Source organism: Somniosus microcephalus, chromosome 23 (assembly GCF_052327205.1).
Source record: "Somniosus microcephalus isolate GS21.2 chromosome 23, FLI_Smic_1.0, whole genome shotgun sequence".
NCBI classification, from domain to species: domain Eukaryota; kingdom Metazoa; phylum Chordata; class Chondrichthyes; order Squaliformes; family Somniosidae; genus Somniosus; species Somniosus microcephalus.
Genome location: NC_141009.1, coordinates 19,005,567 through 19,032,147, shown reverse-complemented (window position 1 = coordinate 19,032,147; position 26,581 = coordinate 19,005,567). Strand labels below are relative to the sequence as shown.

The following is a 26,581-nucleotide window of genomic DNA, read 5'->3' as shown; positions in this document are numbered from 1 at the left end:
TGATGGCTTCGTGTGGGTGATGGCTTCGTGTGGGTGATGGCTTCGTGTGGGTGCTGGCTTCGTGTGGGTGATGGCTTCGTGTGGGTGATGGCTTCGTGTGGGTGATGGCTTCGTGTGGGTGATGGCTTCGTGTGGGTGCTCCTCCACTCAGTGAGAAACACAAAGTGCACATTTACGAGTCTTAAAAAAAAGTGAGGAAGTTATAAATATAGAAACAAGACTTAGTTTAATAACATTTATTAAATGCATTGCAAGATTATAAAAGTACACTACACCAATTATTGAACATGCTTTCAGAAACATTATATCAATGATAAAATAAAAGCATTCATTTTTGGAAGTAAAGCAATTGCCTTGGTTATTACATATATAGTGTACATTCTAAAATGTTGCTCCATTTACATTCATGAACTTCAGGAGCAGTAAAATTATACAGCATATAGCATCGAGTTGTAAGGCCTCTAAAACCCTGCCTTGGTCAAAAATGTGGCAACCTAGGGTAAGTCTAAGCAGACCTGGCTTTCTTGGTTTCTTGAACAGTGAGCTTTGCCTTCTAGTCGTGCCCCATTCAGACTCAGGCTGTGCTGATTCCAATCCAAATTGGCTACAGGTTTGGATTTTAGAGAAAGACAAAAAAAAAAGGTGCGCGAATAGTCACTTTTAAAGTGAATGTGGAAAAAAAAAACCATCTGGTGCAGTGCTGGGTATGTTGTGACTCAGCGATAAATGGTGACGAGGGAAGTACATAAAAAAAAAATCTGCAGAAATTATGTCTGGCCAAGTATTTTTTTTGGACTCTTCCAGGTGAAGGATGACCCACTTCTCTCTGCCAATATCAGTATCAAGCGCTCCCGGGTGAAGTACAGCATGGCCAGATACAGAGCAAAGTTGTTTTCACCCTGCTCCAACGACATGCCTCAACTCTTAACCTTAGAGCAGCATCTCCTACTATACCAGTGTGGCTTTGTTCCATTTTCCACCACAGTGAGCACCTGTGAGATTGCCAGTTTAGTGCTAAACGGCCCAAACTCATTTCACATGCACCCAGCAGAGTGTAGACTCACGTCACATCAGTCTGGGCTGCACTCAGACCCAGCATCTTGAAGTTAAAAAGGGGCAGTGCACTAAACACAATGCCCCCGCCCCCAGTCCCAATGTTTTTTTTCCGTTCCCAATGATGTTTGCTGCCTGTGAATATGCATGTGATCAGGTGCCACTGTTGAATGAGTTTCATCAGTAGAAAATAATGAAACATCAAATGCAGATCCAATATAATATTCTAGACGGCAAAGCAGCTTGTGCGTGCGAGATGGTTAGCAACAGACATGGAGCACAGCGATCGAGATCGAGTAGATGCAAATTGGCACTTTCTCCGGTGAAATGAGCACACGAAAGCCCCACCATTACACACCAAGCTGATTAACTCACGTTCCTACCACTATCACTTATGTCAGAGTGTTAACAAAAAAGATTTCCCCAGTGTCGGTATTATTTAGGTCTCAGAAGCATCCACTCCAGTGACAGGCACATTGATTTGACTGCAAGTATTTAAGCAGTGTTTTTTTTAATATAAAGTATACACTAGAAATGTTAACGGTACAACAGTTTCATAGTGAAGCTCAGTTTACTACCAATATCAGTGAATTATAAGAACAAAGATCCTACAGCAACATTACATTCTATAAAGTAATCAACAAACTGGGCTTAAAACAGAACCCACTTCTCACATGAAACTTTAAGAAGCATTTCTTTCTCCCTTCCCGATCAGGCCACTGTCCAAGTTTTTTTTTAACCTCTCAAGCACGCCGAACCACCTGAACTACTCCAGCATAACATCGACCGTCCCCACCCCCGTTGGTTGACCATTGTTCTGGAGTTTGCTGAACCCTGGACACAGCACAAACCTATTTGTAACCATAGTACTATGGTATGGCTCCCTAAGGGGGTCAAGTTTGAACTCTGCAGGCTTCACATTACTACCATCTTCCCAGAGCCCAGCCAATCCCATCAACCAAGGATGGGCGTTATGATTCTGCCCCTTAGGTAGATTCTAGTGTTAGACTTGGGCTTGGGCTTTGTTTGCACTGCACTAAGCCCAGCAGCATTCCCCTACAAACCTCACAGGCAGAATGGCGAGGTAATGCACCACTTGGAGCGACTTAACTTTTGAATTACGCCATGAAACTAAACGCACAGTAGATTCACAATGCAATGAATCGGCAACAAAAGCTAGACTTCAGCACAAAAGAATCGGGGCAAGAATTTTTAACGTCTGTGATGTTCACTTACGTAGCACTCATCCCAGCCAATCCGATAGCAAATGGGTTTAATGGGCAATGGTCTAAGCATGCATGTCATGTGAAGTACTGTACTTGGTGTAGGTGGCTGGGTACACTTAAAAAGGATTGCTCGAGTTAGGAATATGACAAATCACACAACAAAATAACAGCTGGTCATGTTAACAGAGGAGGAGGAGCATTTTAGCAAAGTTGGATACAGAGCATTTCCCCAATCACATAGACTTGGTTTGAAAAAAAAAATTCCATTTGATTCTTACATTTAATTCACCCCTCCCTCCCTCCACTTAAAGATCCATTTTTAAGTTTTCACACATAGCGGGTGTGTCGTCACCCATCACCAATCTGCTGTATGGATCGGACAGTCTGAAGTGCCAATTAAGAGGCACGCAGCAATACTCAATACTGGCCAAGTACCAGTCGGTACGGAGTTTTGTCAGACAGATTTAAATGGGCAATGCACTAATACGCGTTCCATCATGGGTGGGTGGAACGTGATAGGTACAATAAATTTATGGGAAAAGTAACTAGAGTATTTCACATTAAAGGCACCAACCATGTACGCTCTTTAGATCGTAGTAAGGTTGCAAATCTCTGCTTGGTGGATTATTTTTTTGAATTCTTGGTTTCAGTCTAATTAGTTCCCATCCAGACCTTTGATATAGGCAAAATAGTGGGCACAAGATTTTAACACATCAAGTTCAAAACGTGTAGGTTCCATAGAATATACAGAAATTAAATTCATAAATAAACTACATGCTTTGATACAAGTCCTCTAATTACATTTTTAAAAATTATGTAAAATCATGGGGGGTGGAGGCAGCAAGGTGAGGTGTGTGCAACACTGAATTCCAAAAATTCAATGGCATCACATAATGAGTGAAAATCCTTTGCCAAGGATTCTGAACAGCACAGAGTTAAATGGCATTGGCTTTATTTAAACTGGACAGGTTTTAGGATTGCGACTGCATTGTGCGATGAAAATGGAACAAAGGCATCCGTACATCACTGCGCTAAATCAAACCAGTAAATGTGCGGAGAATATTATTGGCTTCACCAATGAATGGCTATAAAACAAACAAACATACATTCAGGTCAAAACTACAACTACAGAAATATGAAAATTGCAATGGTAAAGCCACAGTCCATTCAGGTCTAGTGGACATCTGCATGCCATGAATTTGCCCATCACTGTATACATTTCACTGGCTCATTGCTTTAACAAAGAATCAAATTGTTCAAAAATAGAAGCATTTACATAAAGTGAACTATCAGTAGAAGTAGCCAGTTAAGGTCTAGCTGTTAATCCACCCCCGATATAAACCAGTACCCTTGCTTACTGTTATTACAACATGGAAATTTTTTTTTAAAGTAATCCTAACCAAAACTGTGTGTCATTGAAAAACATACATATAAACTGCAGTCAAGGTTTGTGTCTAGTTATGTGACTTTCCTGCCCCCATAATGTTTTGCACCAGGTCCATTGGTAGAGGGAATACAATGGTGGAGTTCTTTTCCGCAGCTATGGTGGTGAGGGTCTGCAGATAGCGAAGCTGCAGTGCTGCTGGAGATTCGGAGATCACTATAGCAGCTTCCTTCAAGGCCCTGGAAGCATTCATTTCCCCTTCAGCTGCAATCACCTGCAAGAACAAAGAGGGTCAATAGCCTGCAAGACAGCGCGGCAGCAAGAATATGGGAAAAGCAAATACATTCATAACTGATCTTATCTACAACGGTTTTCTGTTTATCCAGAGAAGATACTCCCTCTATGTATTTAACACATATAGAGGGGGGGGGGAGCAAAATTCAAGGAGTGGGAAACAGTTGCACTGCGAGACAGTTAAGAACATAAGAAATAGGAGCAGGAGTAGGCCATATGGCCCCTCAAGCCTACTCCGCCATTTAATAAGATCATGGTTGATCCTTGACATCAGCTCCACTTTCCCGCCCAATCCCCATATCCCTTGATTTCCCTAGAGTTCAAAAATCTAACTCAGCCATGAACATACTCATCGACTGAGCATCCACAGCCCTCTGGGGCAGAGAATGCCAAAGATTCACAACCCTCCGAGTGAAGAAATTCCTCCTCATCTCGGTCTTAAATGGCCGACCCCGTAACCTGAGACTATGCCCCCTAGTTCAAGGCCCTCCAGCCAGGGGAAACAGCCTCTCAGCATCTACCCTGTCAATCCCCCTCAGAATCTTGTATGTTTCAATGAGATCACCTCTCATTCTTCTAAACTCCAGAGAGTATCGGCCCAATCTACACAATCTCTCAGGGATCGGTGCTGGGTCCCTTACTGTTTGTGATCTACATAATTGATTTGGAGGAGAATGTAAAAGGTATGATCAGTAAGTTCGCAGATGACACGAAAATTGGTGGGGTGGTAAATTGCGAGGAGGAAAGCCTCAGGCTACAGGACGATATAAACGGGTTGGTCAGATGGGCGGAAAAGTGGCAAATGGAATTTAACCCTGAAAAGTGCGAGGTGATGCATTTTGGACGGACAAATAAGGCAAGGGAATACACAATGAGTGGTAGGACCCTAGGAAGTACAGAGGGTCAGAGGGACCTTGGTGTACATGTACATAGATCCCTGAAGGCAGCGGAACAGGTAGATAAGGTGGTTAAAAAGGCATATGGGATACTTGCCTTCATTAGCCGAGGCATAGAGTATAAGAGCAGGGAGGTTATGATGGAGCTGTACAAAACGCTGGTAAGGCCACAGCTGGAGTACTGTGTGCAGTTCTGGTCGCCTCACTATAGGAAGGATGTGATTGCTTTGGAGGGGGTGCAAAGGAGATTCACCAGGATGTTACCTGGGATGGAGCGCCTCAGCTATGAAGAAAGACTAAACAGGCTGGGGTTGTTTTCCTTGGAGCAAAGAAGGCGGAGGGGGGACCTGATTGAGGTGTACAAAATGATGAGGGGCATAGATAGGGTAGATAAAGGAGGAACTTTTCCCCTTAGTAGGGGGGTCAATAACAAGGGGGCATAGATTCAAGGTAAGGGGCAGGAGGTTTAAAGGGGATTTGAGGAGGAACTTTTTCACCCAGAGCGTGGTTGGAGTCTGGAACTCGCTGCCTGAAAGGGTGGTAGAGGAAGGAACCCTCACAACATTCAAGAAGCATTTGGATGAGCACTTGAAATGCCATTGCATACAAGGCTATGGACCAAATGCTGGAAAATGGGGTTAGATTGGACAGGGCTTGATGGACGGCGCAGACACGATGGGCTGAAGGGCCTCTTTCTGTGCTGTATAACTCTATGACTCTATGGCCTAGAAATTCAGTATAGCCACTTTTGGGGCAGTAAAGTCGGGTGGGCGCTAAAGTTTGCGCCCGGCGCAAAGTCGATGGCACTTCGCCAATATTCAGTAGCTTCGCCCTAAGAGGTTGCTTGAACGCTAAAACTGGCGATGCACACCTATCTTTAGGCGCTAAGCCGGCGGTGCTGAGGGATAGCGCCGAGGCCGGGCGCAGCGCAGGTGCGGTCATTTCTTGATTGACAGCAGACACCGTGGCGCCGGCCAGCTCTTAAAGGGGGAAGGGTCGACTTGCTCTGCTGCAACGGCCTGCACACTGCAGCCTTCCAGCTAGGCCTGAACACTGCTGGTGATCAGAAGGAGCCATGGCAACGGTACAGAAGGCCCGTGTGCGTGCCCTGCGCTTCTCAGCCCATGACTTGAAGGTGATGGTGAGGGCCTTGGAGAAGAGACAGCACATCTTGTTCCCGGACACTGGCAGGAAGCCTCCCACCAGCGTCTATAGGAAAGCCTGGAGGGAGGTCGCCCGCTGGGTGTCGGCCACCGGCGATGCCCCCAGGGACAATGTCCAATGCCGGAAGAAGTTTAATGACCTGACCAGGATTGTCAGGGTGAGTACCCTTCCCAGTCTCCTCCTCATCCTTGCATGTACACCTGACATGATGGGCAAAAGGACCTGAAAGCCCTAATGGCCAGCCCTCAGTCAGCAGCTATGGGACAGTCATGAACATCAATTGCACATTCTGCACTTTACACCATGGGAGGCAGTGCACACCACATCAGGGCTACACACTGGCCAAGCTATTCCACCATGGGAGGCAGCGCACACCACATCAGGGCTACACACTGGCCAAGCTATTCCACCATGGGAGGCAGCGCACACCACATCAGGGCTACACACCGTACTTACAGGCCGTCCTTTCTCTTGCAGGCAAAACTTGCCAACAACCGAAGGCACCAGGAGCAGACCGGGGGAGGCCGCCCCCAGATCCAGGAGCTCACTCCCCTGGAGGAGCGCATGAGTCGCCTCATGGGACCCCGGGTGATTGTGCCCGTCGCCTGTGGAGATGCCGACCCTCTTCTGGGCCACAATGGTATGGACATCACCTTTTGGACCTCTCTCGTCGCACTTGCGCATCCGATCTACCTCCTTTGCCATTGTCCGACCAATGCGCTGAATGCCACCAGTCATGCCTCCCTCGCTGACGCCCTCTCCTCACTCTAAAGCTACTCTTGTGCCTTCCTGCTTTCAGCTGGTGACGAGGAGCTCCCTGAAGCTGCCAGTGACAGCCCCTCCGAGGAGGAGGAGGAGGAGGAACAGGAAGGCGGACCATCAGGGCAGCAGTCAGGTGTGGCTGCAGATGCCGAAGTAGTGGACACATCTTCCCTGGAGGAGAGCCTGGAGGAAGTGTCGGAGGGGAGTGGAGCTGCTGGGACCAGTGGCGTCCAGCAACCCAGGAGGGCTGCGGTTGGTCCGCGGCCTTCCCCCCAGAGGGGGGAAGGATCGGAGGGGAGTGCAGTTGCTGGGCCCAGTCGCCGCCGGCAACGTGGCAAGGGTCGGCCAGCTCTGCCCCCTGCTCCCCAGCGGGAGAGTCCGGACTCCAGTCCGGCCACGTTCAACTCAGAGGAGGCGCGCCACCTCGATCAAATGGCCCAGGATTCGGATCGCCAGCACACTGAGCTGATGGGGGTAGTGGCACGGATGCCTGAGGCCATCGAGTCCCTGGCTAGTAGTGTGCGCGAGTTCGGGGCCTCACATGCCGCGAGTGGCCGGCTGATCAGTGATGCCGTCCAGACAGTGGCTGCTCTGTTGCGGTCGCAGACCAGGGCAACAGGGGCACTGACTGCTGCCACACGCGCTGCGTCAGCCAGGCATCACCTGGACACCCGCCGCGCTGCAGCAGCACAGCGGGCTGCCCTTCGGCAGATTGGTGCGCATGCTGCAGTGCGGGCCCGGGCGAGTGCCAGAGTGCCACATCACCAGCCAGGGCCGACCATCCGCCAGATTGCACACATTCCTCCAGCCGTCACCGCCACTCCCCCAGTGGCGCCTCAACGGCAAGCGGCTGCGAATGATGTTGGCCAGGCACAGCTGCGCCAATCACCAGCCGGCCCCTCGAGGGGCAAACCCCGTCTAGGCCGCCCCCCAAGGGCATCTGCCGGAAGGACATCTGACCCTCAGGAGCCTTTCCCCAGCCTCGCAGCAGCCACTGGGCAGAGCTTGCGGAGGAGCAGCAGGCCGGGCAGGGGCCCCAAAAGGCTCGACAAGGTCTCGCCCTCGCGGCCCAATAAGTAGACGGTGTGGCCAAGTGTTATTTTATATGGCGATGCCTATGTTTCTTTTGGGGATGGTTGTTTTGTTTCTGGGGATGTTTTTTGGGTTAAGGCCGAGGATGAAGGCCATTTTTGAACAAATGTTCAGTTATTCCTCCCCAGGTTGTGGGAGTGAGTCATTTGATGTACTGTTTTTTGGGGCCGTTGAATGTTTCTGGGTTTCATGTGGGAAGGGGTTTCATTGGTCTAAAATAAAGATTTCTCTTTATTCAGAGTGTCCATGTTTGTTGCTGTAAGTGTTTGTTGCCTTCGCCGGCTGAGGGCTTGCGGAGCGGCTGCGTTCATGTTCCTTCATGGCCACAAGGCATTCCCTGACAGGGGGCTTAGAAGGGACGTTCAATAAGCTGCCGATGGACAGCCCTTGGACCTTCTCGCTCCCTCCTGGGATGGTACTCCTCCTCCTCCTGCTCCTCCTCCTCATGCTCCTCCTGCTCCTCCTCCTGAGGTGGTGGTCCAACGTGAGGTGGCAGTGCCTGAGTCCTGCGGAGAGCCAGGTTGTGCAGCATGCAGCAAACAACGACGAATTGGGACACTCGGTCCGGGGAATACTGCAGAGATCCGCCGGAACGATCCAGGCAGCGGAACCGCTGCTTGAGGACGCCAATTGTTTGCTCGATTATGTTCCTGCTCGCTTGATGACTCTCGTTGTATGCCTCTTCAGCAGGGGTCCTGGGCGCGCGGAGCGGGGTCATGAGCCAGGTACACAAAGGATAGCCTTTGTCCCCGAGAAGCCATCCTCTTGGGGGAGGCTGTGCCTCGAACATGTCACGCACAGTTGTCTGCCGCAGGATAAAGGCATCGTGGCTGCTGCCTGGAAAGTGGGCATTGACAGCTAGGATGCGCTGCTTGTGGTCACACACCAGCTGCATATTGAGGGAATGGTAGCCCTTCCGGTTGCGGTAATCCTCGGCATGCTCCACAGGTGCCCGCAAAGCCACATGCGTACAGTCAATGGCGCCCTGCACCAAGGGGAAGGCCGCGAATCTTGCAAATCCCAGTGCACGCTGATGCTGCCTCTCCAGGGCCATGGGGAAGGAGATGAATTGGCGTCTCCTTCTGAAAAGGGCATCGGTCACCTGGCGGATGCAGCAATGCACGGCGAACTGGGATATGTTAGCAATGTCCCCAGCAGCGGATTGGAAGGAGCCGGTGGCATAGAAGTTCAAGGCCACCGTCACCTTCGCCTCCACCGACAGAGACGTCCTGCTCCTGAGCTTTGGACGCAGATCTCTGTGAAGCAGATGGCAGATCTCTGCAACCACCTCCTTTCGGAATCTCAGCCTTTTTACACATCGCGCGCCACTCATGTTGAGGTAGGAGCGCTGCTGGCGGTATGCCCTGACTGGGTAAGGCCTATGTTGCCGACGCCTGTTGCCCCCTCTGCGTCTAGCCAGGGCTGCCCCTCTCACACCGCGTCTGCGAGCCCTACAGACATGACGCTGAAACTCAGCGTTGGCACCCCATGCAGCCCCCATAATATGCTGCCAAACAGTCAAATATCCAAGAGGCCACTTGCAACGCTCTGGCCTGAAGCCAAAAATACCTGAGCTAGTGTTGGCCCAAACCAGAAAGCTGTCTTCCTTGGTCTCTCTCCAGAAATCCGTTGCACAAGAGTGTTTGCTGCAAAATGCCTGCCCTTTATAGTGCAGGGTAAGTGCCCTTTAATTTACGCTCCCCGGGGCCCGCGTCGGCTCTGTTGCGTTCCACTAAACAAGCGCGCGGGCCGCCGGCCGCACAATGGGGCGGTCCCACTGAAGTTCTGGATCGGGGCGCGCAAAGGGCGTTGCACGAGGATATGACGTCATTTTCTGCGCGCGCAGGTGAGCACGCGCTAAACTGCGCCGGCGCTAAATGTCTACTTAATTTGGGGCGAGGCGCAGATCGCGCTGCGCCCGGACGCTACACGCATAGCGCCCGAAATTCACTTCTCTTAAGGCGCTAACGGCTGGCGCAAGCAACTGAATTTCTAGGCCTATGACTCTATAGGACAACCCTCTCATCCCAGGAATCAAGCTATTGAACCTTTGTTGCACCGCCAAAGCAAGTATATCCTTCCTTAGATAGGGAGACCAAAACTGTGCACAGTACTCCAGGTGTGGTCTCACCAAGGCCCTTGTACTCCAGCCCCCTTGCAATAAAGGCCAACATGCCATTTGCGTTCCTAATTGCTTTCTGTACCTGCATGCTAACTTTATGTTTCTTGTACGAGGACATCCAAATCTCTCTGAACACCAAACATTTAAAAGTTTCTCACCATTTAAAAAAAAGAATCCGTTTTTCTATTCTTCTGACCAAAGTGAATAACCTCACATTTCCCCGCATTATACTCCATCTGCCACCTTACTGCCCACTCACTTAACCTGTCTATATCCCTTTGCAGACTCTGTGTCCTCCTCACAGCTTACTGTCCGACCTAGCTTTGTATCGTCAGCAAACTTGGATATATTACATTCGGTCCCTTCACCCAAATCATTAATATAGATTGTGAATAGCTGAGGCCCCAGCATGGATTCTTGCGGCACCCCACTAGTTACAGCCTGCCAACCTGAGAATGACCGGTTTATCCCTACTCTCTGTTTTCTGTCCGTTAACCAATCCTCTATCCATGCTACTATATTACCCCTAACGCCATGAGCCCTTATCTTACGTATGGCACCTTATCGAAGGCCTTTTGGAAATTCAAATACATTACATCGACTGGTTCTTCTTTATCTACCCTGCTAGTTACATCCTAAAAAAACTCTAACCCTTTAATAAAACCATGCTGACTCTGCCTAATCAGATTATGATTTTAGTGCCCTGATACCATTTCCTTAACAATGGATGCCAGCATTTTCCTGATGGCTGATGTCAGGCTAACTGGCCTGAAGGTCCCCATTTTCTCTCTCCCTCTTTTCTTGAATAGCGGGGTTACATTTGCTACCTGCCAATCCGCGGGAACCGTTCTAGAATCTAGAGAATTTTGGAAGGTCACAACCAATGCAAGACACAGTTCTGATAAAGTCTCCCCCTAGCGAACAACACCAAATCGGGGTGGGTAGTTAATACAGAGGAGCACTGCGACAAAATACAGAAAGACATCAATAAACTTCCAGAATGGGCTTGTAATTGGCAAATGAACTTCAATATAGGCAAGTGTGAGGTGGTACATTTTGGTAGGAACAATAAAGAGGCCACATACTCCTTGGAAAATAAGTGTCTGAATTGGGTAGAGGAGCAGAGGGATCTGGGGGGGTACAGATACACAAATCAGTAAAATCAGGTTAATAAGGCCATAGAAAAGCAAACTAAGCACTTGGGTTCATTTCTAGCGGGATAGAATTGAAAAGCAGAGAAGTAATGTTAAACTTATATAGAACATTGCAGTGCTCCAAGTGTGATCTAACCAAACAGTTCTGGTCTCCATATTATAAAAAGGATATAGAGGCACTGGAGAAGGTGCAAAAAAGATTTACTAGAACGATACCAGAACGGAGAGGCTGTACCTATCAGGAAAGATTGAACAGGCAGTGACTCTTTTATCTTGAAAAAAAGAGACTGAGGGATGACCTGATAGAAGTCTTTAAGATTATGAAAAAGTCTGATAAGATATTTCAACTTGCAGGCGAGACCAGAACTAGGGGCCATAAATATGAGAGTCACGAATAAATTCAATAGGGAATTCAGGAGAAACTTCTTTGCCCAGAGGGTGGTTAGAGTGTGGAACTCGCTACCACAAGGAGTAGTTGAGGCGAATAACATAGATGCATTTAAGGGGAAGCTAGATAAGCACATGAGGAAAGGAATAGAAGGATATATTGATGGGGTTCGATAGAGTGGGAGGAGGCTCTTGTGGAACATAAACACCGGCATGGACCTGTTGGGCTGAATGGCCTCTTTCTGTGCTGTTAATACATCTGTTCGAATACACTAGACCACCTGAGGTCGCAACATTAAAAAAATGCAAAACATTTTCTCATGGACTTGGCAATGGCCGGAGTACTTCCCACACACACAGCAAGTGGAAGGCTGCCAAATACTGAAATGGGGAATTAAAAACAATTTTTTTTAAAAAGCAGTTATTTCAATCAATGGAAGTTACTTTAAACTAGCCTCGCTGCAAGGGGATTTCCAAAATTACAAAATTCATGGAGTATTAAAAGGACAGAAAAGAAAAGAGCAAGAGAGGAGAGAGACTGGTATAAAATATTCAATTGTCTGCACTGTTCAAACGGAGATATCTGCTGGCAAATGGATCACTTTTCACACGTCTGCTGGCCACGCCCGGGTTAGACCCAGACCCTGCCCACCACCATCTCCGCCAACATTCCCGAATCCTCAACTTCACAAGCGCCACCCCGACTGCATTAGTCTGACATTTCTACTCCCAACAGGAGCATTCCTGGCCTCAGAGAGCCTGTCAATTCAGTGCCGAACTAGCAGCGGTTTCCTGCTGCAGACTTGTGCCCTCCAGGAAGTATGCTGGGACTGCCCACCTCACCTGACTTTGGATCCTTGACGCAGGCTATGGAACAAAAAAGGTCAGAGTGCACGCCCAAGTCAAAGGTGAAAGGACGGCATTCTAACCAACGCCATATATAAAAGTACAAAAATCAGGCAGCTTCTGTAATGAGCCAGGACAAGTTATTGGGGCAGTAATTCCTCCCCAAACGCATGAGTACGGAAGGGGTACTCACGCGTCTGGCCGGAGGAAATGCCGCTTTTCAGCATGCACAGCGCATGCGCTGAAAACCGGCATTTCCTCTCCTCTAACCCAAGAGGTGAAGAGGCTAGCGCGTGCGCTGTAGGGGGCAGCGCGTGCGTCTTGGATTTCCTCTGTTTTGGGGGATTTGCGCATGTGTAAAGACCTCCGGTCTTTACGCTTGTAAAAAGCACACGTAAGTATTTATTTTTACAGGTAAGTGGTGTTTTAGTGCAATTTAGAATTTTTTTTTCCCCACAGGATTATTATTTCAAAGAATCTACAATAAGGTAAGTTTAGTTTTAGACCATTTTTATTAAAAATTTATTTTTTTCAAAAAAAAATTGTTTAAATTATTTTTTAAACTTATTTATACTTAATTTAATGATTGGGGTGTTTTTTAAAATTTTATTTAAAGTTTAAGTAGTGTTTTGGGGTGCAGTACTTCTCATGAGTTTGACAGTTCTTACTCTCAAACTTATGAATGAAGTTTCCCCTCGCCTGATTGGCTGAACAGTGCTCACCTGATCCCAGCCGGCACATCGCACTAACTACGCCGCTGGGTCAGGTTAGCACAGCGCGCCGACATCAGAACCGGGCCACTGACAGGAAATCCACTGCGGGCCAAGTTTCAGATGTCGGCGCGCCGGGTAAGTGCACATCGGGGGCTTGCATGCGCGGCAAGCCCCCGACACCAAGTTCTGGGCCAATGTTTCAGACATAACAACAGAAAATGCTGGAAACACTCAGCAGGTCAGGCAGCATCGAGGAGAGAGAAACAGAATCAACGTTTCGAGTCAGGGACCCTTCGTCAGGACTAGTTCTGACAAATTGTCCCCGACTCAAAGAAACGTTAACTCTGTTTCTCTCTCCTCGATGCTGCCTGACCTGCTGAGTGTTTCCAGCATTTTCTGTTGTTATTTCAGATTTCCAGCATCCGCAGTATTTTGCTACTGTGTTAATGTTTCAGATGTTGTGTTTCACAAGAACTGATTCTATTCAACTGGAGCTAATAAAATACTCAGCTGGAGACTTCAAGCATTCGGTGCATCTAATGTGCCAACACTGGCCAAACATCAAATCTTTCATAATCATCTCTTAGTCTGAACAAAAAGAAACAGGGAGGGGTGTAGGCACAACACACATTGTGCTGCCTGTTTGAACTGGTTTTAAGCCACTTGTACCAAAAAGAAAAATCAGTGATGCCGTATTGGCTCTAACGGTTCAGTAAGTATAAACGTTTCTACTCTACTGTGCTATTTATAAATCTCAATGCCAGGATAGATCAATTCTATTTTGTCGTGTACAATTGTGGCTACAGTGTGTACCATCTACAAGATGCACTGCAGCAACTCGCCAAGGCTTCTTCGGCAGCACCTCCCAAACCCGCGACCTCTTCCACCTAGAAGGACAAGGGCAGCAGGCTCATGGGAACACCACCACCTCCAAGTTCCCCTCCAAGTCACACACCATCCTGACTTGGAAGTATATCGCCGATCCTTCATCGTCGCTGGGTCAAAATCCTGGAACTCTCTCCCTAACAGCACTGTGGGAGTACCTTCACCACACGGACTGCAGCGGTTCAAGAAGGCGGCTCACCACCACCTTCTCAAGGACAACTAGGGATGGGCAATAAATGCTGGCCTTGCCAGTGACACCCACATCCCATAAACAAATTTAAAAAAAAGTTACACAGGTAAATTATTAAACCATTGCCAAGTGCCAGACCACGAGCAAGGCTCCAGAATCTATGTTCACCCAATACAAGCGTCTCTCATAAGGCCGTCGGCGACAGCACTTGGTTACTGCAAGTCACCTTAGGACACTTGAATGTCACGCCTGACAGTCACATTGCTTATCTAGCTCGCATGAAATGCTTTATTATCCAGTGGTGTGTGTGTGTGTATATCGTAAAGATTTAGATCAGCAATTGTTGACCAAAAGGCATCTTAAACACAAACACTTCCAAGTGAATGGAGATGACATTTAAAACCAATACCTTATTTCAGAAACAACCTCTCATGCAAAAATCTCAATTAAAAAAAAGACATTGATCAACCAGAACCTGTGGCTTTACTCAAAAAACAAAGCAATACTTTATTATTATTATTTTTTAATGGTGCAAGTTATAACTTAAAGATATCAGAAATTACAGAAGTTCTTCGATGGCACAGCTTATCTCGTCAGTCGTTGGACCATGAGACTAGGAAGGGCTTGGGTTTGATTGCAGTCTGTGCTGAGTTAGCCAATCTTGGCTAAATAGCTGTAGGCAGGCGACAAATGATCTCAGAACCCCCGCTTTAGAAAGGGGGTGTGGGGGGGGGGGAGGGAGGGAAGAAAAAAATGGCCAGGATTGTCACTCCAATATGCACAGAAGATGCTCAGTTATGATGACTTGGTAGTTGAATCTCCTGCCAACAATCTCATACAAAAAATGGCCAACTGGCGAGCCAAACTGCAGCTAGGACTCAATCCCCTTCTAGGGTGGGGCGGGGGTGGACAAGAATTAGAGCTTTACATAAAGCCCCCGGTGCCAGCTTTGCTTTGCTTAGCTAGTAATACACTCACCCGAGTCACAAGGTTATGGGTTCAGGCCTCACTCCGAGGCTAGAACACCTAATCTCGGCTGATGCTGTGCTGCGCTCAGGCAGTGGGTATGGCGTATTCAATCACATCATTCAGGTGGGCCAAAAATATTCCATGGGACTTTTCGAAAAGCAGGGTGCTCTCAGCATCCCAGCCAACAGCCCTCCCTCAATCTCCACTAGCAGAAACATCAACTGATCATTCATCTCATTTGTTCTGCGTGGGACCCTGCTTTGCAGAAATGGGCTGCTGTGTTTGTCAATACAGGAAACTCTTTCTTATCCGGCACCGACGGGACCAGCGTGGAGCCGGTTTATCAAAATGCCCAGATTACAGAGAGGTATAGTAAAAGGTACGAGAGCTCTGTACACAGCAACAAATCCAAGCTTCCCTGTTGCTTAGCAACAGGTGCAGTAACCCCGGCCACAGGATCCAAGCGTCCCTGTTGCTCAGCAACAGGTGCAGGAACCCCGGTTGCACAGACACAGATCCAGGAACGGCCACTAATATGAAGTAAAACTTACCTGAACCTACTCCTGAATTTTGCCGGTTAACAGAGATTTCCAGTTATTTAGGTGCTGGTAAATCGAGAGTTTCCTGTACAACAGTAACTATGCTTGAAAAAGTACATCGCTGGGTGTGAAATGTTGCGAGATGTCCCGCGGACATGATGGGAGTGCTATGACGCGTCAAAAACAAATGCCTGTTCAATGGAGGGAATCTTGTGGCACTTCCTCCATTAACATTGTTTAAAAAAAAAATTCCCTTGTCCACTCTGGTGCCACCACACTCCTCAGCTCCCCCCGAGCCACGGCTCTCACACTAGCGGCTGTGGGTGTGAAAAAATACCTCTTCAATCGTGCTTTTGGTCACCTCCCCTAATCCTTCTCCCATTACTCCAGGTTCTTATTTGTGGCTTTTTAAAAAATAAAGCACTTTGAGACGTAAAAAAAAAAACTGCTCGGCTTCCTACGGGCGGTGTCTCCGATCTGGAAATAAAATCTAGGAACTTACCCGCTGGCTCCGTAGGTCCCGAGATTTCCGATCCGGGGCCTCTCCTGGTCTGCGTGCGCAGAGGCTCAGGCGGTTCGCAAGCGTCCCTGGGATCACGTGGGCCAATCAAAGAAGGGAATCCCCTTTCACACTTGTGACAGGTCTCTCCGCGTAGACCCGTCAAAAGTATGAATGGGGATCACTCAAAAAACACACTAAAACATTAAATACATTTTTTTTAATCACGTATTTAAAATGAGTTAAAATTACATTAAATTAAATATTTTAAACAAAAATTTAATTATTTGAAAAAAATAATTAACGTTTTTTACAGGGCTAAAAAATAAACTTACCTTTTTAAAAAAAAAGTATTTTTCAATTATAAATGAGTGAATTTTTTTATTTTTTAAAAAACTTTTTAAAACTCTTATGCTGGTAAAAGCAGGCCTTATGTCTGCTTTTACCAGGCGTAAGATTTTTTAAGGTTTTCAGCGGGCGGAGGTTGTGCAGAAAGCGGAACTCTCCCCCCGCAGAGGCTCATCTCCCGGGCAAGCGGATGATCTGTCAAGAGGATTCTTGACAGATCGGAAGTACCGGGTTTTAGCGCATGCGCTTCGCATACCTGAAACCGGCACTTGCGAGGCCCCTATGGGTGCGTACACAGCTCATACACACCTGTGGGGGGTCGCAAAATACGGGCCAATATTTCGGGATGCAGTAGGTGGGTAACCTGAGACATGACGTGTGGTGAGTGTAGCGAGCTCGGGAGGAACATGTGACTTTGGACCAGTGGTTCCCAAAGCTCTCCACCACTGGAGATTTCCTCGCCTCGTGTCCGGATCTGTTGTAGACTCATTGATAGAGATTGATTGCTAGAATTAGTCAACAAGCCCATTATCGTTGTACCACATGACCACCAGGATGGTAGAGAGCGAACTAGATGGACCTTGATCTTCTTTCGTCTAGCAATTCCGATGTTTTATTCATTAAAAAGACACTTTATAAGTTGCAGGTTACTGTTTGTGGTTATATCCTGCAAGATGCTGGAATGAACGCCAGGAACCTCATCACTTACTGTAAATGCTGGAATGAACGCCAGGAACCTCATCACTTACTGTAAGCACCACACCTAAAGGCACGTGCCTCCCGATTTCAGATACAGCATTTTTAAATGAGAGGCAACTTGGATTTAACACAAAACCCAATTGATTGCCCTTAATACGATCCACCAAATGTGCAAGTGGGAGTCACAACGTCAATTTTTCCAATGACGTAACAGCTAATAAAACACTCAAAGGTTGCAGCCAACATTTAATGATTTACCAGTTTTTCCATTCTGTATAATCTACAGCAGAACAAATTCTCCATTGGGGAAATACTCGATACAGAAATGTTTATAGTTCTGATGACTGCACCCCAGTTAAGATCCACTTTGGACGAGGAGCTGCTTCAGAGCATCTAATTCTGGCAACCCAAGGCAGCCTTTTGTGTAAAAGAAAAACTCCCAATAGCCCCAACCCAAGTATTCCAAATATTCTCGACTCTCACTGAGCAAAGTCCAAATGCACTGGAGGCGAAAAGAGACCTCACCCAGCTCCGGGACAGCGTGCCCAGCCCCGGGACAGCGCGCCCAGCCCCGGGAGATTGCGCCCAGCCCCGGGAGAGCGCGCCCAGCCCCGGGAGACCTCATCCCAGCTCCGGGGGACCGCGCCCAGCCCCGGGAGAGCGCGCCCAGCCCCGGGGGACCTCATCCCAGCTCCGGGGGACCTCACCCAGCTCCGGGACAGCGCGCCCAGCCCCGGGACAGCGCGCCCAGCCCCGGGAGACTGCGCCCAGCCCCGGGAGACCTCATCCCAGCTCCGGGGGACCGCGCCCAGCCCCGGGAGCAGCGGAAGAACTCAAGCGCTCGTGTTCCTTTAAACAGATCAAAAAACTTAAATGGCTACGTGGGATGCATGCACTCCGAGAAATATCGGAACGGATTCCCCTCCACCTAATGATTGGGGGCAACAACAGATCAGCTAATATAGATACAAGATAGTCCCAGATCAGTCAATACAGGTATATGATAATCCTATCAAGTAACCTTGCTCAAAGAAGCCTTCGCCTGTCAAAATAGATTTGCTGATCCCAAGGAGAAAACTGGGCCTCCAAACGCAGTATTTCTAATGCAGCAGCATTTGTAGCAAGAGGAAAAATGACCAACTTGCACCAATTCCCAGTGTAACGAACACACTTCACAATTTAGACAAGATTGAACAAAAATTAACTGATATGCTGATTGGTATTCTTGTTTGTTTTGCTTTGCTGTCAAGCTTTTATTTTATTTCTTTTAAAACAGGAGAAGTAATGTGACTGCGGTTTAGAAGCTACACTGGATGAGAAAGATCCTGGCTGAAAATGAACATCTGTGGCCTGGCTAAATCCAGAGCGCTGATTTCAACAAAAAAGAGCTAAACTCAAAAAAAAATACTCCCGATCATTCGGCCACCTGAAGCACTTTGGTGTCGCTCCTCTTTAAGCGTTGCCTTTCGTTTTGCTTACCTTGGCTCTGGCCTCCCTCGACGCCTCCGCCTCAGCTGCCATCGCTCTCTGGAGTTGGACAGGTAGCTTCACGTCTTTGATCTCCACGCGCTCAACCTTAATTCCCCATTCATCCGTTGCAACATCGAGCGTTGTCTGTGAAAATGTTAAGCCGTGAGTTTACCAGGACCGAAAGCTACAGTATCGCCTTTGGAGACTGGAGAGATACATCACTAATAGAGTTAATGTGCATAGGTCCCTGAAGGTGGCGGGACATATCGAGAGAGTGGTTAGTTAGCAAAGCATATGTGATCTTGGGCTTCATAAATAGAGGTACTGAGTACAAAAGTAGAGAAGTTATGCTGAACCATTAAAAAGCACTGGTTAGGCCACAACTGGAGTATTGAACATAAGAAATAGGAGCAGGAATAGGCCATTTGGCCCCTCGAGCCTGCTCCGCCATTCAATGAGATCATGACTGATCTAGGGCTCAAAGCCACTTCCCCGCCCGCTCCCCATAATCCTTCACTCCCTTATCTTGCACAAATCTGTCTATCTCCATCTTAAATGTATTTAATGACCCAGCCTCCACGGCTCTCTGAGGCAGAGAATTCCACAGATTTACGACCCTCAGAGAAGAAATTCCTCCTCATCTCGATTCTAAAAAGGGCGACCCTTTATTCTAAAACTGTGCCCCCGCGTTCTAGATTTCCCCATGAGGGGAAACATCCTCTCTGCATCTACCTTGTCGAGGCCCCCTCAATATCTTATATATGTTTCAATAAGATCACCTCTCATTCTTCTAAATTCCAATGAGTATAGGCCCAGCCTGCTCAACCTTTCCTCATAAGTCAACCCCCTCATCTCTGGAATTAACCTAGTGAATCGTCTCTGAACTGCCTCCAATGCCATTGCGTTTACAGTGTCCCTCCTCATTCTTCCTATCAAAATGCTTCACTTCACAATTCTCTGTTAAATTTCATCTGCCATGTTTCTCTCATTTTCACCAGTCTGTCTATATCCTGCGGAAATTAAAAACAGAAAATGCTGGGAAAACTCAGGTGGTCAGGCAGCATCCGTGGAGAGAGAAACAGAGTTAACGTTTCAGGTCTGGGACCCTTCATCGGAACTGGAAAAAGCTGGAAATGTAACATATTAAGCAGGTGCAGAGACCGGGGGGGGGGGGGGGGCGCGGGGGAATTGAAGGAACAATCTGTGCTTTTGTAAGAGGCAGGAAAGATAAAATGTTGCAAATGGGAATGGCAAAATCATACAGCATGAAAAATGGGGGCAGGGGTTATAGTTTGAAATTGTTGAACTCAATGTTGAGTCCAGAGGGCTGTAAAGTGCCTAATCGAAAGATGAGGTGCTGTTCTTGATGATACTTTAATGATTCAGATCAAACTTTGGAAAGTCATGATTTTCAGGATGTTTTTCAGACTGGGAGGTGGTTTGCAGTAGTGTTCCCCAAGGGTCAGTTTTGGGTCCATTGCTCTCTGCAGTTTTTATAAACGACCTAGTCTCGGGCGTAGGGAACAGCATTATAAAGTTTGCAGATGATACGAAACTTGGCAAAGTAGATGATCATGGTGAGGATAGTTATAGGTTTCAGGATGACAGACAGGATGGTGAAATTGGCAGAAGCATGGCAGACGGAGTTCAATGTGGAGTAGTGCAAAGTGATGCACTTTGGAAAGACAATATACTATAAATGGCACGATTTTGAAACGTGTAGATCAGCAGAGACACCTTGGTGTCCATATACACAAAACCTTAAAAAGGTGGCAGGGCAAGTTGATAAAGTGGTTACTTGGGTTTAGAATATAAAAGCAAAGCGGTCATGCTAGAACTTTATAAATCACTGGTTAGGCCTCAGCTGGAGTGTTGTGGACAATTCCAGGCACCACACTTCAGGAAAGATGGAAAGGCCTTGGAAAGGGTACAGAGGAGGTTTACCAGGAATGAGGGACTTCAGTTATGAGGAGAGGCTGGAAAAGTTAGGACTGTTCTCCTTGGAACAGAGAAGGTTAAGAGGTGACCTAGTAGGAGGTTTTCAAGATGATGAGAGGTTAGGATAGAGTAAAAAATATTCCCTCTGGCGAGTGGGCCAATAACTGGAGGTCGTGGATTCAAAATCATTGGCGAAAGATCTAGAGGGGAGATGAGGAAAAAAAAAATTTCCACTCAAGAGTTGTTGGGATCTGGAATGCTCTGCCTGAAAAGGCGGTGGAAGCCGATTCCATAAATAATTTTAAAAGGGAGTTGGACAAGTACTTACAGGGTTACGGACAAAAAGCGGGGGGAATGTGGGATTAAGCACGACTGCTCTTTCAAAGAGCCGGCACAGGCACGACGGGCCGAATGGCCTCCTTCTGTGCTGTAATTTTCTATGATTCTAATGATTTTCCAATCGCAAAAATTGCTTCATGTAGCTGCCAAGTCTAGATGCTGAAGCTGAAATCACATGGCCCCACGTGCTGCCCTATTCTTCCTGCACTTGCATGGCATCAGATTTTCACCAAACATATTGGAGGACTTGGATGAAGGAAGAGAGAGAGTTGTGTATCCAAATTTGCCGATTACATCAAATTAGGAGGCACAGGATGGCAACAGAAAGCTACTAAGGGACACAGACAAAGTGAATGGACAAAACTATGGCAGATGGAGTTTAATGTGGTGGGTGGGGGGGGGAAGTGTGAGGTCATCCACTCTGGATCAAAGAAAGATAGATCGGAATTATTTAAAATGATGAGCAACTAGGAGCTGTGGAGGAGCAAAGGGATTTAGGTGTCTGCGTACTCAAATGACTAAAAGCTAGTCCACAGGGTACAAAAAGTAAATCAGAAAGGCTAATGGAATGTTGGCCTTCATCTCAAAGGGGTTGGAATACAAAAACTGAGGAAGTGACGCTTCAGTTGTACAGAGCCCATCTGGAGTACTGCACTCATCTTTGGGCAGCAAACCTCAGGAAAGATGCACTAACTAGCCTTGGAAGAGGTACAGCACTGATTTACCAGAATGATACTAGAGATTAAAGGGTTAAATTACGAGGACAGGCTGCATAAACTTGGCTTGTACTCCATTGAGTTTAGAAGGTTAAGAGGTTATCAAACTGAGGCGTTTAGAATGATAAAGGGATTCAATAGGGTAGACACAGAGGAACATCTTAAAATTAGTGCTAGGCCATTTAGGAGTGAAATCAAGGAGTACACTTTCATACAGAGGATAGCAGTGATTAAAAGGCAGCACGGTGGCATAGTGGTTAGCACTGTTGCCTCACAGCGCCAGGGACCCGGGTTCAAATCCGGCCTCGGGTGACTGTCTGTGTGGAGTTTGCACATTCTCCCCGTGTTTGCGTGGGTTTCCTCCGGGTGCTCCGGTTTCCTCCCACAGTCCAAAGATGTGCGGGTTAGGTTGATTGGCCATGATAAAAAATTGACCCTTAGTGTTAGGGGGGAATTAAATACGTGGGGTTACGGGGTTACGGGGATAGGGCTTGGGTGGGATGGCTGTCGGTGTAGGGACCGGGTGCTAGGGGTTGGATGATCAGCCATGATCTCGTTGAATGGCGGAGCAGGCTCGAAGGGCCGAATGGCCTACTCCTGCTCCTATCTTCTATGTTTCTATGAATCTGGAATTCTCTCCCACCAAATCACTTAAAAAGTGGCTTGAAAAGCAAAGTCACAACTGGGAACAAATATCTAATTCAACTAGTTTCAGGCCAACTATTTAAAATGCACAGATGTATGCGCAAGTGTGAGCCAGTCACACACTCTACGCTATATACTTAGCTGTTTGACACAACTGCACTTTGGCACCATTCAGTATTTGGATTTGATTATGTGCTTTTTTTTTTTTTTGCACAACACCCAAGACTAAATGATTAACCAAAGGCTTTATTGCATGTTTAAAAACAAATCTGAACAGGACTAAACCTCCCCCCGCCCCCCCACCACCCAAAAAAATAATGTGCACAAATAACAAAGCCAAATCTACAAAAGCATGTGGGAGTAAGGAACAGAAGGATATGTTGAAAAGTTTAGATGACCGTAAGGTGGGCAGGAGGCACCCTAGTCCACTCCTCTATCACCCCCAGCACCCCTTCCCCTTCGCCCGGCACCTTCCCATGCAACACCTGCCCTTATGCCTCCCCCCTTTCCATTGTCCAGGGCCCCAAACACCCCTTCCAGGTGAAACAGCGATTTACTTGTACTTCTGGCAAGCTAGTACACTGTATTCGCTGCTCACGATGCAGTCTCCTCTACATTGGGGAGACCAAACGCAGATTGGGTGACCGCTTTGCGGAACACTTCCGTTCAGTCCGTAAGGGTGACCCCGAGCTTCCGGTCGCCTGGCATTTTAATTCACCGCCCCATTCCCACTCGGACCTCACCGTACTCGGGTTCTTACATTGTTCCACGGAAACCCAGCGTAAGCTCGAGGAACAGCACCTCGTCTTCCGATTAGGCACTTTACAGCCTTCTGGACTCAATATCGAGTTCAACAATTTCAGATCATAACCTCGGCCCCCATTACATTTTTATGTATATTTTTTATCCACACCTTTGTTTTGTGCCCTTCCCCCTTTCTTTCTCTCCCACATGGCAACTGTCTCTCATTCTGCCAGCGCATTTCACACCTCATCTAGAGCCACCTTTTGTCTCTTTACTAGTCCTATCACCATCTCGTCTGGTTTTGAATACCTCTTAATGTCTCTTCACTTCTCTTTTGTTCTCTCATCCCCATTTCCCAGCCCCCAAACTGGCCTTTTAATCTGTTTCATTTCCTGTGCTTTTTCAGTCTTGACGAAGGGTTTCGACCCGAAACGTTGACTCTATTTCTCTCTCCACGGATGTTGCCTGGCCTGCTGAGTTTTTCCAGCATTTTCTGTTGTTATTTCGGTGGGCAGGAGGCTCGTGTGGAGCATAAATGTCAGCATGGATCAATGGCCTGTGCTGTAAAATCTATGCAACAAAAACAAGCGGCTAGCATTGAAAGAGGGCTCCGGTACTCACCTGCATGCTATGTGCGATTTCCTCCCGGTCTGACAGAATCTGAGACAGATTCTTTGTCCCAAGTACATTTCTTAATGTGGTCTGTGCCAAGAGGCGGGTGGCGGAGTCTGCGTTGGTGATATTTGCAACAGCGAGTATTGCATTCTGAACACGGTAATACACAACTCCGTCAACGCTGACAGTCACAGAGTCCTTGGTGAGAATCTAAAACCAAAAAAAAACAAAGGCAGTCAAGGTATTGGGCAAGGTGGAGAATATGAGTTAATCTGAAGCAACAGTGTATTTTTTAGTATTTTTTATTTTTTTATTTTTTTTTATTTTATCTTTTATAACACTGAATGTTTATACGCCTTACCTCTTGAGGTGGAATGTCAAACGAAATAGTTCTCATATCCACTTTAACAAAGGAGTCAGTACAGGGCAAGACAAAGAACAACCCTGCAGTCAAAAAGGAGAGGGGAGGAAAACTCAGAATAGTTACAGAAACTGATGCACATTAAACAAAAAAAGATTTACATGGTGTTAGACTCGAGTGTATAAATTACAGCAAGTTCCACTGTAATTAGCATGGACGTCCTCAAATTGTTTTATAATGTCCATGTTTTGATCATTCATGCAGGTAAAAATATTTTATCCAGTTACAGTGCGCACTGCGCCAGTTTTACTGGTCTTTAAAGGCTATGGTGTACATAACCACCCCTACACGTTACAAGACAAGTACCATAGACAACTTAATAATGTTTGCATTTTTAGTTCTCAAATAAAATAAAATGTTCTGGCAGCTAGACACATTCCTTCTCCAACTGAACTCAAAACTATTTTTACAACACTAAGAATGTCCCCTCCTCCAGTAAGTCTCATTACACACGTACAGCGCCAAATACAAGGCAGCTATAAACAGACAGCCTGCAACACTTCTCGCTCGTAATCGACGCAACAACTTGCGATTATATAGCGCCTTTAACATAGTAAAACGTCGCGAAGCGCTTCACAGGAGCATTCTCCAACAAAATTTGACACCCAGCCACAAAAAGAGATATTAGGGCAGGTGACCAAAAGCGTGGTCAAAGAGGTAGCTTTTAAAGAGCGTCTTAAAGGAGGAAAGAGAGGTAGAGAGGCGGAGAGGTTTAGAGAGGGAATTCCGGAGCTTAGGGCCTAGGCAGCTGAAGGCGTGGCCGCTAATAGTGGAGCGATTAAAATCGAATAGAGATGCGCAAGAGGCCAAAATTGGAGGAGCGCAGAGATCTCAGAGGGTTGTAGGGCAGGAGGTGGTTCGAGAGATAGGGAGGGGCGAGGCCATGGAGGGATTTGAAAACAAGGATGAGAGGTTAATTTTCTTTTTTTAAATCGAGGTGCTGCTCAACCGGGAGCCAATGTCGGTCAGGGAACACAGGGATGATGGGTGAACAGGACTTGGTGCGAGTTAGGATACGGGCAACAGAGTTTTGGATGACCTTAAGTTTACGGAGGATAGACGATGGGAGGCCGGTCAGGTGTGTGTTAGAATAGTCAAGTCTAGAGGTAACAAGGGCATGGATGAGGGTTTTAGCAGCGGATGAGCGGAGGCAGGGGTGGAGTTGGGCGATGTTACGGAGGTGCTCTTGACGACGATGCGGATATGTGGTCGGAAGCTCATCTCGGGGTCCAATAAGACACCAAGTTTGTGAACAGTCTGGTTCAGCCTCAGACAGTTATGGAGTCTGTGGCTAGGGAACGGTGTTTGTGGCCGGGACCGAAGACAATGGCTTCGGTCTTCCCAATATTTAGTTGGAGGAAATTTCTGCTCATCCAGACAAGTGGAGGAGGATGGTGTGGTCAACCCTGTCAAAGGCTGCAGATAGGTCGAGAAGGACGAGGAGCAACAGTTTTTCACTGCTGCAGTCACAAAGGATGTCATTTGTGACTTTGATAAGAGACGTTTCGGTACTATGGCCGGAGCAGATACTGGATTGGAGGGATTCAAATATGGAGTTCCGGAAAAGATGGGCGTGGATTTGGGAGGCAACAGCACGTTCAAGGACTTGAGAGGAAAGGGAGGTTGGAGATGGGCCGGTAGTTTACAAGGATGGAGGGGTCAAGGTTGGTTTTTTGAGGAGAGGGTTGATGATGACGGCAGATTTGAAGGGCAGGGGGGCATTACCCGATGAGAGAGAAACATTAACAGTATCAGCTAACATGGGAGCCAGGAAGGGAAGTTGGGTGGTCAGCAGTTTAGTAGGAATAGGGTCGAGGGAGCAGGAAGTGGGTCTCATGGACAAGGTGAGCTCAGTGAGGGCATGAGGGAAGATAGGAGAGAAACTAGAGAAAAGGTGAGAGTTCGGGGCTACGGCAGGGTGGATCCTTAGAGGAAGTTTGGCCCAGTGGGCTAGGGGAAGGGAGGGCAGTGGCAGAGGCAGCTGAACAGATGATCTCAATCTTAGAGACAAAGAAGTCCATGGTCTCCTCGCACTTGTTAAGCAGCATAAGACAACAGAGGGCTACAACTCCCAGAGTGCCCCTATGGAAAAGATTTCTGGATGTCACAAAGACTTGTCCTCGATCAGGCACTCAATGAAGTAGCACATTTGTAAAAAAAAAATTGTTTAACTTTATAATAACTTTTGAAGTTACAAAATACAAAGATTTACTGTATCTACATAGGCCGATGTGCAGCCCAATCCATATTCCAATGAGTTGTCAAAGATTATTAGCTTGCATGTTACTCATTTCTAACTCTTAGGCAATACTTAACGTTCTGGACTATCGTAGAATGATACAGCACAGAAGGAGGCCATTCAGCCCATCGTGCCTGTGCCGGCTCTTTGAAAGAGCTCGCCAATGAGTCCCACTCCCCCTGCTCTTTCCCCATAGCACTGCAAATACTTCCTCTTCAAGTATATATCCAGT

The 26,581-nt window shown here is 47.2% G+C and overlaps 1 protein-coding gene across 1 annotated transcript in view; it reads right to left on the bottom strand.

Moving 5' to 3' along the window:
• Positions 1-221: 221 nt before the first annotated feature.
• The window catches only part of stom (stomatin), a 57,338-nt gene continuing 30,978 nt past the window's right edge, over positions 222-26,581 (bottom strand). Inside the window, exons 4-7 of the mRNA XM_085965545.1 lie at positions 24,051-24,133; positions 23,696-23,899; positions 18,702-18,836; positions 222-3,937 (exon numbers count right to left, since the gene is read on the bottom strand). Coding sequence (XP_085821671.1) covers positions 3,734-3,937; positions 18,702-18,836; positions 23,696-23,899; positions 24,051-24,133 — 626 coding nt within the window. The 3' untranslated portion in view covers positions 222-3,733. The remainder of the gene's footprint in view (positions 3,938-18,701; positions 18,837-23,695; positions 23,900-24,050; positions 24,134-26,581) is intronic.